This window comes from Sus scrofa, chromosome 13 (genome assembly GCF_054392235.1).
Source record: "Sus scrofa isolate SSC_HxYL_T2T_F1_AM1 chromosome 13, Sscrofa_HxYL_maternal_Yorkshire_Landrace_v2.0, whole genome shotgun sequence".
NCBI classification, from domain to species: Eukaryota; Metazoa; Chordata; class Mammalia; order Artiodactyla; family Suidae; genus Sus; species Sus scrofa.
The window spans coordinates 123,790,041-123,806,368 of NC_139395.1; the positions used below are offsets into that span (position 1 = coordinate 123,790,041).

At 43.4% G+C, this 16,328-nt stretch overlaps 1 protein-coding gene across 1 annotated transcript; it reads left to right on the forward strand.

Annotated features, from left to right (window-relative positions):
* The first annotated feature begins 2,606 nt into the window (after window positions 1-2,606).
* CLDN11 (claudin 11) lies at window positions 2,607-16,032 on the forward strand. Its single transcript, NM_001161641.1, is given in 3 exon segments — window positions 2,607-2,877; window positions 6,207-6,371; window positions 15,753-16,032. Coding segments are annotated over 3 exon segments (624 nt in total). The 5' UTR covers window positions 2,607-2,651; the 3' UTR covers window positions 15,986-16,032.
* The last annotated feature ends 296 nt before the right edge of the window (window positions 16,033-16,328 follow it).

A 16,328-nucleotide genomic window follows, 5' to 3' on the forward strand; every position in this document is an offset into this window, starting at 1 on the left:
TGACATGTTTTTCTGAGAGAAAATTGACTGGAAAAGCCTCTGGGAAGTTTGGGGATGTATTATTCTTACTTATCTGGGGTGACTGGACTCTGGGAGACTGCTTCTCACAATTCAAAGGGTACCCAGAGCTGTGTAGACCTGGAATGTCAGCTTATTAAGTTAGGCTACATGGGAGGTCAGGTTCTAATCACAAGAAGGGCTTGAGGAGTAGAGTCACAACCAAAGAGTGTGGCTGATTTTAGGAAAGGTCCTTGGCTAACAGCTTGAGGGATTCTCCCACTTCATAGAGAGCTTGCCAAAGGGGCCACACCCTCTGATTCTGTGGCTACCATACCATTTCCATCTCCTATGTGTAGTAGAGGGTTCTCACAGCCTCTCTCTGCCTCTTGGCTCCCAGTTCTCTCTCCCACTTCCATGGCTGCCCAACTGACTTTCCAAGGACCATGCTACCTTTTTATTTATGGCTAATTCATTCAGTTTACAATCTGCTGGCTTCCCTTCAGTGGCCTTTTGTACATTTGTGTTGTGATCATTTAGACATTTATCTCAGGATTTTTTTCCCCCATTAATAGACAATGGTAATAATAACCTAATCATTTTGATTTCAGTCTTTATCAAAGGCAACTCATATTTCCAACTGATCCATATTGCCTGTGAATAATACTAACAGTAGCTAACATTTATGAGTGCTCATCTGTGCTGGGCACGTGCTCTGCACTTTGAATATATAATATATAATCATTATATATATATATATCACATATAATAGCAGCTCAGATTTCCTGAGGCTTGTTTAAAGCTCTGTATATATTTTAACTCACATAATCAACAAGAAACTTATGAGTTAGGTACCATTTTAATCCTAGTTTTACAAATGAGAAAGCTGAGGCCCAGAGAGGTGAAGTAACTTGAACCCACAGCTAGTAAATGGGAGAGACAAGATTTGAGGTCAGGCAGCCTGGCCTGCATTCTTAACCACTGTGCTCTCCTGAGTGATTACTGCAGGTCTTACACTTGACTCTCTGTCATCTATTACAGAGCCTCTTCTGTCTGTGCTCTCGATTTCTTTGGGTTCTCTTGAAGGCCAGTCTTCTCTAGAAGACCTAGTGATTTGCCCTGACACACAGCATAGGTATGGGAAAGTTTAGTACCTATGATCTAAGATCCATATTTTAGAGTACTAATCAAGAAGTTTTGTGCTTGCTGAAATCCTTCTCATCTTAAAATATAATGGTTGGTAGAAGGCTGTAATACGCCAAATGTATCAAAGGGAGTTAAACTGTTTAAGATAAATATAGTCCAGGGAGGACTTCTCTCTGTGATAGAAAAGTACATATAATAGGTCTAATTTGAATACATGGAGAGAAGGGGGGTTGATATTGTTGTTGATGATGATGGTGATGATGACGACAACAATGATGATGATGACAGCTTACATTTTCAGAGCCCTCACTCTAGGCGTCTACTGTTCTCACTGGAGTACAGATACTAACTTATTTACAGTGAGCAGGAGCTGTCAGCCTAGCTTTAATGTAAAAAATGGGACACTTGAGCCTTTTAGGAATTTTCAGAAAGTGATAATCAGGACCGGTTCCCAAGAATGGTTAGGGAGGAGAGCTGAGATGGGCCCATGGAGTCTACCCCTTCCTTGCTAAGTGAACTTGGGCAACTTAAACTCTCTCATGCTGTTTCTTCATGAGTACCATGTGTAAACAATTCTTCGGCCGCAAAGGGCTGTTAAGAGAATTAAATAAGGTAATACATACATATAAACGCATGCACAGAGTACATGACCCAGCTACATAAAAGTGAGTTGCTATTATTGCTGTCACCATTACTATGGCCATGGCCACCTCTGATGATTTTGGACCACGGGAAAGGGATCGTTTTCTTTCTACCAGTTACTGTATGCTGAATGTTTTGCGTCTATTCCTTAGGGCAGTTCTCAGCTCATCAATTACAGTCCTGGGCCAAGGAGGAAGTGTACTGGGCGCCTTGGGAGTACCAAGCTTCCAGCTCTCAGCTGGGAAGAAGGACTAGAGATAGGTTGAGGAGGGATGGAGCTAAGTGGAGCGACAGGGACAGAGATGAGAGAGGCGCAGCAAGAAGAAAAATAATTCGCAGCAAAATAGAACTGGAGCCCGACGTGGGCTGTCTTGTAACTCTCCATTACTTGGACCTGAACTGAATCATTTTACTTTCCAACACTAACTGTGCGACGCTGGCTGGCGAGGCAGCGGGGATAGCTCTGCTTCCCAACCCGGCTCCCTTCCACACCCCACTCTGGACCCCATCCGGCCATTGGCCGGCTGGACCCCGGGACGTCGCGGATTGGCGATCGCCGGCCGGGTCTGTGGGGTTTAAAGAGGGGGGCGGGGGAGTGCTGCCCAGCCGCTTTGCTGTCCCCGCCGTGCGCCCATCTCTGTCCCCATTGTGCGCCCGTCGCGCCGTCGCAGCTGGGCTCTCTCAGCGTCTCCTGGCCTCCCGCTACCTCCAGCGTCCCGCATCGCGCCGTAGCATCTTGCCATCGCCGGCCAGCTGCTCGTGAGCGCGCGAGAGGGAGGACCAGGGCAGGCGCCGTCCAGCCCAGGAGCAGGCACAGCCACAACTAGTGAAGGGCGAGGCGCGGTGAGGACTCCACGGTGGCCACGATGGTGGCCACATGCCTGCAGGTAGTGGGCTTCGTCACTAGCTTCGTCGGCTGGATCGGCATCATAGTTACCACGTCCACCAATGACTGGGTGGTGACCTGCGGCTACACTATTCCCACCTGCCGCAAGTTGGACGAGCTGGGCTCCAAGGGACTGTGGGCCGACTGTGTCATGGCCACTGGGCTGTACCACTGCAAGCCCCTGGTGGACATCCTCATCCTGCCGGGTAAGGACCCTACCTTGCAAGCTGCTGCCACTAAACCCTTACCTTCTGGTCAGACGGGGGGTGAGGGGGGCGGGTTAGGTGGGTTCACAGGACCATTGGGGGGCTTGAAGACTTCTGGGCACATTTTGACACTTTAAGTCCCGCTTTGAGTGGAGGAATTAGGCAGCCCTGAACTTAATCTCTCAGCCTCAGTTTTCTGATTTGGAATTTGGGATGGCAGTGGTGACCACCAGCCGAGTCACCTGAGAAGGCAATGAACTGAGACATAGACAATTGGAACTCCGTACTTGTTGATTACAGTCGCTCCACTTCCACTTCCCATCATCTGTGGATTAGAAGTACTTCAGCCCCTGCCCTCCTCCCGCAGGGCCCCTGCTTTCTGGTTAGAATCCACCTGCACGGGCGAGAACGAAAGAGAGAGACAAAAGCATTCCAGCAATCCGAACAGGCGCAGGCTGAGTTTCCCCGTTCTTATGGGAAGGCCAAGTAGTCCTGGCCAAGTTAGGGTCCTCCCAGCTGCATCAGGTTGGTTTCAGCAGCCCCCAGAGACTCATTTCTGCCATCCCTTACCCGCTCCCCCGACCCCACCGCAACTTTTTGGGGTGGGGGTGGGAGGGGGCTGCCGTGACTCCTCTCCACGTCTCCGCACCCTGGGGTCGGATAGGGAAGAGTAGGCGCCTCTGGGAAGGCCCAGGCACCCGGGGACAAGGCGCCCTGCCCGCCGCGAGTCGCCCCCTCCCCTCCTGCTGTGTCTCGGAGTGGGGAGGAGAGGAAAGAGTTAAGCCAGCCGGGAGCCGCATCCTCTCTTGCTGCCCCGTTGAAAAATTCTGGGCAAATTTCAATTCAGATTTAAACCTCGAGCCGGTTGGATGATTGGCAAGGTCAGGGGAGCCCCTTCTGGTTTTCTGCTCAGAATTTTGGTATATTTCAGACTGGCCTAAGTGAAACTGCCTTCTGTCCCTAGCCTTTGAGGATGGTGCACCTTTGAAAACCTACATCAATTTCCTCAACAATGGAGTAACTGCTCCGCGCCCCACCCTCAGGCCCCCAGGCTGCCAGTCTGGGAACTTTTGGCATTGCGCCTCCTCTTGGGTGAGCCTTTTCATTCCCTGAGATTCTGCCTCTCTTTAAGCCTCCCCTCAAGTGCTTCCTATTTCCAGGTCCTTGTAGTCAGAATCTATCCCCCTTCCTCCTTGCTGCCCTGGCATTTGATTCAACCCCATTAGCACATTTCGACTCTTTTGTTCTTTGTGAGTCAGGTTCTCCTACCGCATTTTAAGTCCCTCAAAGATATAGGTAACATCCTACCCTCTTTGGATCTTCTGCCGACATTGTCCTTGACACCCAGCAGGAAAATGCATGCCAGTCCCGCCTTCTATTTTGGACTTTCAGAATGACAGAGGTCGGGGAACCCAGACCTGGATTCACCTTCAGCTAAAGCTGCTGTTAGTAGACCCAGATCACACTCTGGAATCCAGTGCTCACCATCTGGGTAATTTGGGATAAGTTACTAATCTCTATGAACCCCAGTTGTCTTTTAAAAGTTAAAATCAAACCAACCATCTGTCTTTCAGAGCTGTTTTGGGGATTAAGGGAGATGAGAAATGTAAGCCTCCTTAGGTGTAGTAGATGACCAGTCAATAGTAGCTATAATTGTTAAAAGCTGAGCATGGTATTTATAGGAATCTGACTGAAGCATAAAATTACTCTCTGCTTCCTTACCCTGAAATTTAGTTTCCTTAGCCTTCAGTGACAAGTGGTTGGTTTGTTTACAGAGAACATAGGCCATCCCACAGATGGTGTACATTTTAGGGAAGGCTTAATCTTTCCTTCGGTTCCCTCCTCCCTCACACTCTAGGTGGGACAGACAAATCTCAATCACCATCTTTAAATTCCCAGATGTGGCCTTGGAACCTATCGTGTAGACAGTCTGCACCATGAGTTTCAGAATCTGGGTCACTAGCTAACTCCTTTGTTCCAGCTGTGGCTCTGTGACCAGCCACAGGGGCATAGGGCGGTGGCCAGAGGTCTTGCATCAGACATCCTGTGGCTCCTTTCTGGGGGTTTTCGAGCCAACAGATAATTTATTGACTGATTACCCTTAATTCAGAGTTGGGCAATGGTTGAGAGAGTGTTCCTGTAGAGCCTGAATTCAGGCAAAACACTTCTTGCTAAGAGACAATCTTGCAGTTGGGTGTGAGGGTCCTGGCACATGAGGCAGAAACTGGGGCTCATCTTTGGCTTTGCCATTAACTATGCCTCCCCCAGGCCGCCAGCTCTACTTTCCTCTGAGCAAAGAGGGAGAGTAATACATACAACTCCCCTTCTCCTTTTTTTAAATTCCTTGTTAATTGCTTCATTAATAATTTTAATTCCCTGTTAATTCCTTCATTCATAATTATATGCTTACATCATCTGTTGTGGGAACTCTGTTAACTCCGTGAAGACCAAGGCAGGTGTCCTTCCTCCGAGAATCCCTGGGGCTGGGGAGATTCTTTTACGGATAATGGATCATTGTGGAAGTATGCCCAGGGCACTGTCATGGAGCCAGGAGATGGAGCCTGACCATCTACAGGGGGCAAGATTCATGAGCAAAGCAGCCTTTGGGGAGCTATCAAGAGAGGAAGCCTGAGGCTTAGCTTAGTCTAGTTAGGGCCACACACTATACACAATGTGCATTAAAACATGCGGTTAAGAGACAAAAACTACCTAGTACACCTGAACATAAAAGTACTGCCTTGAAAATAATACCAGTAATACCAGTAATAATAGCTAACCTTTTTTGGAGTACTTAATATGTGCTAGGCACTGTTCTGAGCACAGCATGAATTAAGTGATTTAATCTTAGCTGCATTCTGTTGGAGAGATGTAGGTACTATTATGATTTTTACTGAGTAGATGAGGAAAGTATCAAGACAAAGCAGTTCAGTAATTTGCCCCAGGTCACACAGGTAGATCGTATCAATAGTAGGCTGGAATTAATACTGACCATCATAGAAGATTTCTTGGAAGATTTGAATTTTAATCTGAATCTTTCACAAGGTGATGTAATTGTATAATTGGACTCTTGGCCTCTTCATCTCAGAAACTCAGACAAGTGGTGTGAACCAGGGATCCCCATTCAGTCTTTCTGCCCCCTGCTTTTTTCGTCACTGAGTCACTTTAAAAGTTGAACATGTGAAGGGATCTTGGAGAACATTTACATATTATAAGTCCTGCAGGAGGACAGGAGGGAGAGGAAGGTGGATGGTGCTGAATTCCCATGAAGCAGGGTTCAGGAGCCAAGTGGACCCCTGGTCTAACCCATCCTGTCTGCTCCTTCTTTCCAGGCTATGTTCAGGCTTGCCGAGCCCTGATGATCGCTGCCTCTGTCCTGGGTCTGCCAGCCATTCTCCTGCTGCTGACAGTTCTCCCCTGCATCCGGATGGGTCATGAGCCTGGCGTGGCCAAGTACAGGAGGGCCCAGCTAGCTGGTGTCATGCTCATTCTGCTGGGTAAGACAGCTTTCTATAGATCTCCCTGACTCTGAGTGAACCTGAGGAGTCTCAGGTCTTGCTGCTGCTTCATTCTGTTCAAGAGACGAGCATAAAGAAGGCATGGGAATCCACTGGGGAAAAGACCCCCACAATGTTTATCCCTTTATGTTTCCTGAGTAGTTGATGCAGAAGGACAAGTGATGTCTGTGGGAGTCACTGAACATGAAAATAAGTTAAAAGGCAAACAAAGGATTTTGAGAGGTGGAATTCCCGTAGTGGCTCAGGGGAAACGAATCTGACTAGCATCCATGAGGATGAAGGTTCAATCCCTGGCCTTGCTTAGTGGGTTAAGGATCTGGTGTTGCTGTGAGCTGTGGTGTAGGTTGCACATGTGGCTTGGATCTCGCATTGCTGTGTCTGTGGTGTAGGCTGGTTGCTACAGCTCCAATTCAATCCCTTGCCTGGGAACCTCCATCCATGTGCCACAGGTGTGGCCCTAAAAGCCAAAAAAAAAAAAAAAGGGATTTTGAGGGTATACCTAAGAAGGACAGAAGAGAATTCCAGGGTAGCTGGAATCAGACTTTGTGATGGAATACCTTTTTGGAAACACCTGTGTCCAGCTCCCACTGCAGGTCCACTGAGTCAGAATTTCTGGGCATCAGGCCAGACAAAGGTATTTTTTGAAAACTTCCTGGGTAACTGTTAAGTGCAGCCAGGATTGAGAACTTTAGTTAATGTATAAAGAATACCAGAGAAAGAGGAGGGCAAGAGAAAAGTAAGATGTTGAGGACCTTGGGTCACTATATGTGATGATTCCATCTTTTATTCAATAAGTGTTTATTGAGCACCTGCTGGGTGCCAGGCACCTTGGTAGGCATTGGGAATATTGGCAAAGAGAAGGCAGTCTCTGCTTTGAGTGTTCTTGAACATGTCAATAGAATGTGGTATGTGCTCATCTGAAAAAGTACACAGGTTGTGGGCACACATAGGAAAGTGCCCGACCAGCCTGGAGGAATTTCCCAGAGCAGAAGACCCCAGCAATGAGTTCAGAAATTGGAGAGAAGATGGTCAGGCCATGGCGTGGAGAGAGGGACAGCCCAGGCCAAGGACATGGCAGGTGCTTGCTGAGTTTTCCTGATTACATCTCCACACAGGGGGCTTGATTTAACAACCTAGGGAGGGTCCTTCTCGCTTTGCTCTCGTCAGTGATTTCATCTCTTTCTAGTTTTGTGAAGGCTAATTCCACCAGCACATTCTCAATCCTAATAGAAGACATATATTTTAAGAATGGCATCTCTTGTTGGCAAAATGCACTGATACATCAGTGAGGAGGCACAGGAGTAGATATAAAATCAGGTTCTCCTGGGACAAGGAGTTCCCATCCCCAAACTGGTATCAGACCATATGTTTGAGGGGGAAAGGTAAGGAGTCAGGGTTCTGTGTGGGTCTGTGCGACTTAGTGATGGTCTCACACAGTGACACGGGTGACGTGGCATGAGAAGCCACGGCACCATTTTCTTTGAATGCAAGGGGATGGTAGTTTTCAGGGGTTTGTGAAGCTATGGAGAATTCAGAGGAGGTGTGTGTGTAAATGGAATGCAAAGACCAGAAAATCTCTGTAATTTCCAGAGAAGAAACTGGGTATAGACATTTTGGTTCCAGCCACAGAGAATGTATGTGGGAGGACCACACGGAACACACAGCATCATGTACTTCATTCTTTCTTGTAATATTTTTTGTTAGTCAGAACTTTGTACCTGAACTCCCTTTCCAGTAGTAGACCAAAGCCCTACAACTAACATGGTTTGCAGAATCCACATGAAACCCTTCACATCCTAGACATTTGCTGTTGTTTGTAACTTTCCTCACATTCTTACAGAAGCCCCAGAAGGCTCTGTCTTTGTCTCTGAGGATGCCAAAGCCAAAGGATGTGCCTCTTGTGTTGGGTGTTCATCTTTAGAAATTCTAGCCTTCCATCTGAGTCATGGAGTACCCCAAATAAGAGGATACATTAAAAACCCCAAGCCCAAACCCTGTAGAAAATAAAGATATAAAAGCAAAGTCATACAGACAGATAGTTGTTTAACCCCTCCTGAAAACAACTGAATTGTCCAGTTGAATATAATAGTTATTAAACAAATAGCAACCAGTTGTTCCTAGCTGAATTAAATAAAGTTTTATCTTTTTCAAGTGGGTTGATAGGCAGAATCAGAGAGAGGAAAGCTGATGGGGGAGGGGGGAGCAGGTAGTGGCTTTACTTCCTGGGAGACGATGGAAGGGGACATCGAGTGATTTGACACCTACACATCCCAGAGAGGCTGCCCCTTTCTGGCCAGTCGATATTAGGATGGGGGGAGGGCACTGCTTCTTGCCCTTTGGTAGCCTCACATCTACCATCTGCCAGTTACCTATGTCCTCTTTGATGGCTCCTGTCCAGATTTATTTCTCAGTGGGTCACCACTTGCCTTTGGGTTGCAGAGTTGTTTTGACTCCAACGGAGCTTGCTCTGGAAATGTAAAGCTCATTGTCTCAAGTGTGGCACCTGCTGGCCTCTTCTGGGTCTTCTTTGCAGGGAGCCCAAGTGCCTCATTTCCCTGCTGGGTGTGGGTGGGAGGAGCAGGAGGGAGTGAAGGCTCCCTTTGTGTGGCTGGGGATGCTGCCCCAGAGAAGCCAGTGTTGGGCTCATGCTGGGTCCTGGGGCTAATTGACCATGCTCCAGTTGAGGTGTGGTCCCCAACCAAATGTGACTAGGTGCCTCAGGGGTGTGGGGGCCTGGGGGTTGAAAACAGTGTGGAAGCTAATCTTGGGTTGAAAACGATTAATTAAAATCAGTTCTTCCTGACCCTGAAAATCTTGAATTATTTTTCTGAAAACTTAAATTGCATCCGTTGTACCACAGATTATCTCAGCAGTCTAAGTTCGCTGGTGTGAGGATTTCATACCTGCTGTTGGGGACGGAATGGGAACCTGATGCTGCTGGCTTCTTAAGCCACATGAGCAGCTGAAGAAGCAGCAGGCTCCTCAGATCCAGGATGGATCAGAGGTGAATCTAATCTGTGGTTTTTTAGGAGCCTCTGCCCAAGCAGGGGGTATCTATACCCTGAATTGTTTTATCTTATCATTTGGAGTGAGACCAACTAAATCTCAGATCTACCACTTTTTAGCTGTGAGAGTAAGGGGTAGTTACTTAATATTTCTGAGCCTGTATATAAAATGGAGACAATACTGCCTGCTTTTGATTGGTAAGAATAGTAAAATGATATATGAAAGTTATTCGGTGTGGTGTCTGGCACGTAGTAAGTGCTCAACAAATGCTTGCTCTTTTATAGCTGTTGTTGGTTGGTGGAAATAAAGCGCTAACCCAGAAGGTAAATGGCTATTCCTTCCACCATATCTAATTTCTGCAGGGTCATCAACACCCATGGAACTGGTAGGGAGAGATGGTGAGCTCTTCCTGGGAACACTAGGTCTCATCCTGGTCTAATGGGAGTATTTCCTTTGTTTACTTTGAAGAAACCAGAGTATAGGGATCACTAGTTTGAGGTTTTTGCTTATTCCATAATGAAAAGACACAATAAGCTACCCAACTGAAAATGCTCAAGCTTAGTTCTGATTCAGTTTAATTCTCACCTGACTGTAAGTTAGAAACTACTTGATTTGGGTTTTTCTTGGGGAGATAGGAAGGAAATGAAAGGACGGGAAATGTATTTTCCTTCCTAAGTAGAATCCTTCATCTTCTCTCCTGCTTTAAAAAAAATATAGCCCCAGGAATCCTATCCGTATTGGAAAGTTTTTAACTGGAAAAGTGTAGGCTAATAATGAATTGCTGTAAAATACAGGGTGTATGCAAATTAGGGACACATTGAGCTTGCCACACACACAGAGAATCAGATGAGTTGGGAATCCTTGGGTGTGGATTAAAAAAAGATACCCTTAATCCCAGAGTGTTAAGAAAATAGTTAGAAAAAGTTTTCTTCCAAACTCATTAGCTTTACATAAAAAAGTCCCTAATCTAAATCAAAGGAATTAATTGCTTTATGAGGTCTCTCCTGACTCTAAATTTGTGTGTTTTGAAAAGGATTAACAAGTAATCTTAAAAAAAAAAAAAGAATTAACAAATAACCATGAAGCTGGCTTTAAAAAAAAATTGTAGGAAAAAAAAGAGATAATGATATGTGGAATAGAAATAAAGGGAAAAATGTTGGAAGCAGACCAGGAAAATAATGTACTCAAATATTCCATTGACTTGATAATTGTTGTAAATATTAGATCTTCATAAAAGTCATTGTGTAAGAGGTGTATATCCTTTGGCAGTTATGTTTTAGGTCAAAATTTAGAGAATGACAGGTGAAAAAAAAGGAAAACAAAACATTTTCTGGTTTCAAATGATAAAGAAACAACACATACATATGACTGACCAATAGCTCATTATAAATCTCATCACTTGTTGCCTTGAGTTAACTGGCCTCTTTGTAAAAAAAGCTAAAGTGAATTGCTAGTTAGATTGTGTGATATAATAGCATCAATTGTAGAAGACGGTGTTGAATGCATTGTAAAATGTTAACAGGAGGAGGATTAATTTTTTTTTATTGTGGAAAATTTCAAACATACCCAAAAGTAAAGAGAATAGTATAATGCACCCCCATGAACCCAAACTCATTCCCAGTAATGATCAACTCACAGCCATTCTGCTTCGTCTATGCACTTCTCCTTTTCTTCCCGTCCAATTTTTTTTTTTTTGGAAGCAAATCTAAGATATCAAATCAAGGAAGATTTTTTACCCAGTGTTACTAATGTAAGTCAGAGTAATTTAAGTGATTTTAGTGAAAATATTGCTTTGTGCTAGAAATGATGCTTTCAAAAGTCCTTTCAGTGCTTCGTATGGAAATTGACAAAGCCTGAAAACAGAGGTGTTCATTGGAGGAAGGAAGAAGCGTCGGGGTCTCCTGTTCTGTCTTTTTGGGTTTCTCTGTCCTTCTCTCTCTCTCTAAGTTGTTGCCTCCAAAGCCAAACACCCCAGTACCAATTTTATTTAACTTTATCATTTATTTAACTCTCTGTATTACCATGTACCATCTAATCCCTAAAGAGATGGAAAGCTTCACCTACATTTTATTATTCTAAAACCGCCTTTCCAAATATTTCCTGTGTTTGGCTACAGCAAGAGCATTGCTAACGTGAGTAAGGGTTTTCTGTCAACTAAAGTACTGATCATATTGAATTATTTGAAACTTATCAAAAGAGGCAAACAGTTTTATTCTGTAAAGAGAAAGGAATTCTGCTTGTGAGAGGACCAGGTGCAGCTGGGTCTATACCTACACAGTGAAACTTTCTTCTCCCCTTCTCCTTCCTTTTTTTAAAAGATGAAGATAACTCCAATTTCACTTTCTACTCTCCCACAAGTGGCAGAATTTTTTTCTCTTGTGCAGTTAACCATTGCATCTTCTGAATGTAGAAGAGGAGAAACAGATTGAAAAATCTGAGTATTAAAATTTCCCCTGTGTTGTTTTTAGAGATTTAATTTAAAAATTAATTCTGATGACATACAAAGTAATGAAAATTCCATTCCACTTATATTCCTTCGGTGTTTCTTACTTTATAGGTAATAGTGTCTTTTTAAGAAAAATATTTATTTTCCCCAAAGAGAAGAAGAGGATCCTTACAGACCGTATGTGTGTGTGTGTGTGTGTGTGTGTGTGTGTGTGTCTGCAAATAGGAATAAATCTAGTAGGCCTTCCCCGCAAGGCTTTAAGAAAGCCAAAAATTATTGCTAGTTCTATTAATATTTCACATCTTTTAGTTAATGATATGACCTGCATTTTTAACTTCACTGATTAAAACATATTCCCTTTTCCCTTTAAGCCATGATGAAATTGAGTAAACTCTTCTTTTTTAGTTTTTAAACTTCCTTTATTGTGAGTTCAATTGAAGGTCACTGTCCCAGTGAACCTCTGGTCCCCTTCATGTTGTGTGGTGGTCTGTCATCTTTTAGTGGTTTTGATGTGGTTCCTCTTTGAGGACCACAGGAATTCCACCCAGAATTCAATTATCTACTAGGAAATAAAGAGCCTGCTGGTGCTCATTTGCCTTTTTTTGCATGGATTATAAAAGAAGGAAATCCTTAACAAGGTAAATCATGAGCTTGTAGCTTTAAATGTGTTAAAAGCACATTCAGGTTTTCTAAGTTTGGAGTCAGTTTGGTGTGGATGAGGTGGAGAATGGACTAGAAATTCTCTCCATCTGTCTGTTCATCCATCCACCCATGCAGTCCAATAGCTTCATTATTTAAATGCTTAGGCAGTTTTCTGATTTTTCCTTTTTCTAGTGACTTATACTGGAATAAAACTCAACAAAATCCCTGAAACACTCAAATTCAAGACTGATAACTACTTTTGGAATATCAAGACTGATTCTTTCCCTATATGATGATAACCTTGTTTTATTACTTTGCTTAGGAGAAGGAGTCAGTGAAATTAGAGGCAATTTTTAAGTCTTATTCTATAAAACCTAAACTAAGCCTGAAAGTTAAGTGAGGTTTACATGAAATATGGAGAATGTTCTTGTGCACATGTGTGTGTGTGTGTGTGTGTGTGTGTGTGTTTGTGTGTGGTACGTTTAACTACAAAGTAATTGAAAACTATAAAACTTAATTTGAACCATGACTTGTTTTGAATCCAGCTAATTGTTTATAGGAAAGAGCGATTGGATTGAACCAAATAAATCAGTTGGAAGTCAAATCTTTTTTTCCTCATGGAAGTCAGTGTTCTCCTCCTCACCTTTCCCTCTAATCATGCCTGGGTGTTTGGAAGCCTTTGCTAAGTGGCCATTTTTTGCCCATATTAGAATGAATGTCCCCTTTTGGTTTCTAAGGGCGTGTAGCTGGATCGTGTATTGATATGAAGAGTCTAGAGTAGTTCTCTCTGGCTCAAACACTCTAGAAAAAGTTTCTGCCCCTGTCCTGATAGAGAAAAGGCTTGTCTCTGTGCCTCACTGAGAGGATAACTATGACGATAGCCAAGCAGTCCTCCAAGGGTGTCAGATTTCAAATCTATGGACAGAGAAAGAGAAAGGAAAAATGTATCTCTGGTATTTGAGGTCCTGGGCTGGAAAGGGAAGATCCAATCAACCAGATCAGCTGGCCTTCTTGAAAACAGTTTATTCACAGAAGGAAAATACATCTTATCATGGTATCTTATATAAAAATACTAGAGAAGCTGGCATGGAGGTGGTGCTTTACTCTTTAAGTAAAGTGAAGCCATTAACACCTGGATATATTTTGGCTTCTTTAATAATCCATATAAACTCCTTAAATATGTGAATAGGTCACAATTAATGGAATGAATTTAGGCTATTAGAAAGCCATTTGGAGCAATTCAAAAGCCTCCAATTCACCTTCTTACTTTTGACTTCTACTTGGGATGGAGATATATATATATATATATATATATATATATGTGTGTGTGTGTGTGTGTGTGTGTGTGTGTGTATATATATATGTGTGTGTGTTTATGTATTTTTTTTCAGGATAAGATATCTATTTATACACAGCTATACCCACCTTGCGGGGGTGGGCTTTGTCTGTTGCCAACAAAAACATATGTTACAAGCTATACAAATGCAGTGAGATAGTTTAAAAGGTCTTTCAAAATGGGTAGACCTAATTTTTTTCTGCAGTTTAGAACTAATATACAGGGCTGTTAAATTTTAGTAATGTGTTAAAGAAAAATTATACTTCTTCTCTGTGGGCATAGAGCTAAGTTAGAAAATTACTCAATATGAGCAGAAATCGCTTGCTGAGTTGAAAGTGACAAGGGTACTCCAGGTAGCAAACATTGCAATGCCTGCCTCGAATCTATCAAAGGCTTTATGACTAATGATTGGCAACATATATATACACACATATATACAGATATATGTATGTTTATATATTTGGGGGGCTGTCAACTTTAATGTGCCATCCTAACTTAAAGCTTTAACTGAAATTTCTATCCTGCTGTAGTTTGTGAGAAATCAGATGATACCAAGGGAAGCATGGAGTTACTTTGTCTAGAGCTTTGTTGTTTAGTACATTAGCCACTAGCTACATGGAGTCATTTAAATTTAAACTAATTATAATTCAAAATTTGGCTTTCACTCTCACCAGCCTCATAAGAAACGTTCAATAGCCAATGTAGCTTGCAGCTTCCTTATTTGTCAGAGTTGGTGTAGAGGTTTCAAACGTTTTTTAAGTCTTTTTTTTTTTTGGTGGCACCCATGGCATGTGAAAGTTCCTGGGCCAGAGATTGAACCTACTCCATAGCAGTGACAATGCTGGATCATTAACTGCTAGGCCAGTAAGGAACTCCTATAGAGGCTGTTTCTTATTTCACTCTTTAAAATCTAAACCAAATCTGAAAGTTATGTAAGACTAAAAAGTTCTACCATTGTGACCCATCCCAACAAATGTCATCCCCATAAAATCCTTGAATGGGTAAATTTTTTTTACTCTGAGAACTGTTCATGTGTGTGTTGAGGTTTTGTAATTGTGAACAGTATAATACAAACTAAAACTCTTAAGTGATACTCCAGTGATGTCCAGCAGTATTCACCACAGCAAGAGAATTTCCATAGCTTCTTCAGGTCTGGTCTTTGCATTGTGAATTGACCAATGGACCAATGGAAAAAAATAGAGTGGAAATTGAAGTGGTCACCCTCTTGTTTCTCATTTCTGAATAGCTCAGGTCATTCAGTCATTCAACTGGTGTACACTGAGCACATACTCTGTGCTTTGTGCTGAGCTAATCACTGACTTTACAAATGCAAGTAAGACAGGGGCCCTGCCTTCAAGGAATTCAGAACTTGGAATGGGAAGTAGACATGTAAAGAGAAAATTAAAATGCAATTAGGTAAATGAAATAATAGAATTATAACCATAGGTATGTATAGTCAAGATATATAAGTAAACGCAAATATATATTTTTTGGACTGAAACAATTTTTTTTGTAGGTTTTTTTTTTTTTTTTTTTCTTTTTGCCCCTGCCCTCAGCATACAGAAGTTCCTGGGCCAGGGATCAAACTAGCACCACAGCAGCAACTAGAGCTGCTGTAGTGACACCCGCCAGATCCTTTACTCTGATGTATCACGATAACTCCATACATTGTAGTTCTTTTGTTTCTACTACCTGTTGAAAAAAAAAAAAAATCAGGGCCTAACAAGTTGACATAAGCTTTTGACCAGTTTATCCTTTAGATGCAAACTTTCAGTTTCAGATTGCCCCTGAGGGAGCAGAGCTGAGTGTATTGAGTTTGGGGAGTTGGTGAGAAGCCAGAGGGGGTGTGTGTGTGGAGTGAAGGGGAGGCTGCCCAAGGCTTGGTATGTGAGGGGGATGCCCAGTCACAGCCCTCTCTGTGTCTCCCCAGCTCTCTGTGCCATGGTCGCCACCATCTGGTTTCCTGTGTGCGCCCACCGTGAGACCACCATCGTGAGCTTTGGCTACTCCCTGTATGCAGGCTGGATCGGTGCTGTGCTGTGCCTCGTGGGTGGCTGTGTCATCGTCTGCTGCGCCGGAGATGCCCAGGCGTTTGGTGAAAACCGTTTCTACTACTCTTCGGGTTCCAGTTCCCCCACTCATGCCAAGAGTGCCCACGTATAAGAGAGCTGTCAGCCTGCCCACGAGGTGCTGTAGATGCCGGGCCATGGCCCGAGGTTTGCGTTATCATGGTGAGGGGGTGGGAAGCCCACTCCTCTGCCAGGCTCCGAAGCCAAAAGTCTAGAAAAGCATCCTGTCTGGCATTTTGTAGCCTTAACCCCCCCTCTCTTTTCATTGCTTTAAAAGAAATCTTTAGCTCAGATAATGCCACACATTTTTTTCATGGTTTGGCCCATTATTAGCTCTTTTCTTGGGCATTTCTTTGTCATATATATATGCCTATGTATATGTCTATGTATAGACATATATATATGACAAATATATATGAAAAATTTTTTCCTCTGTC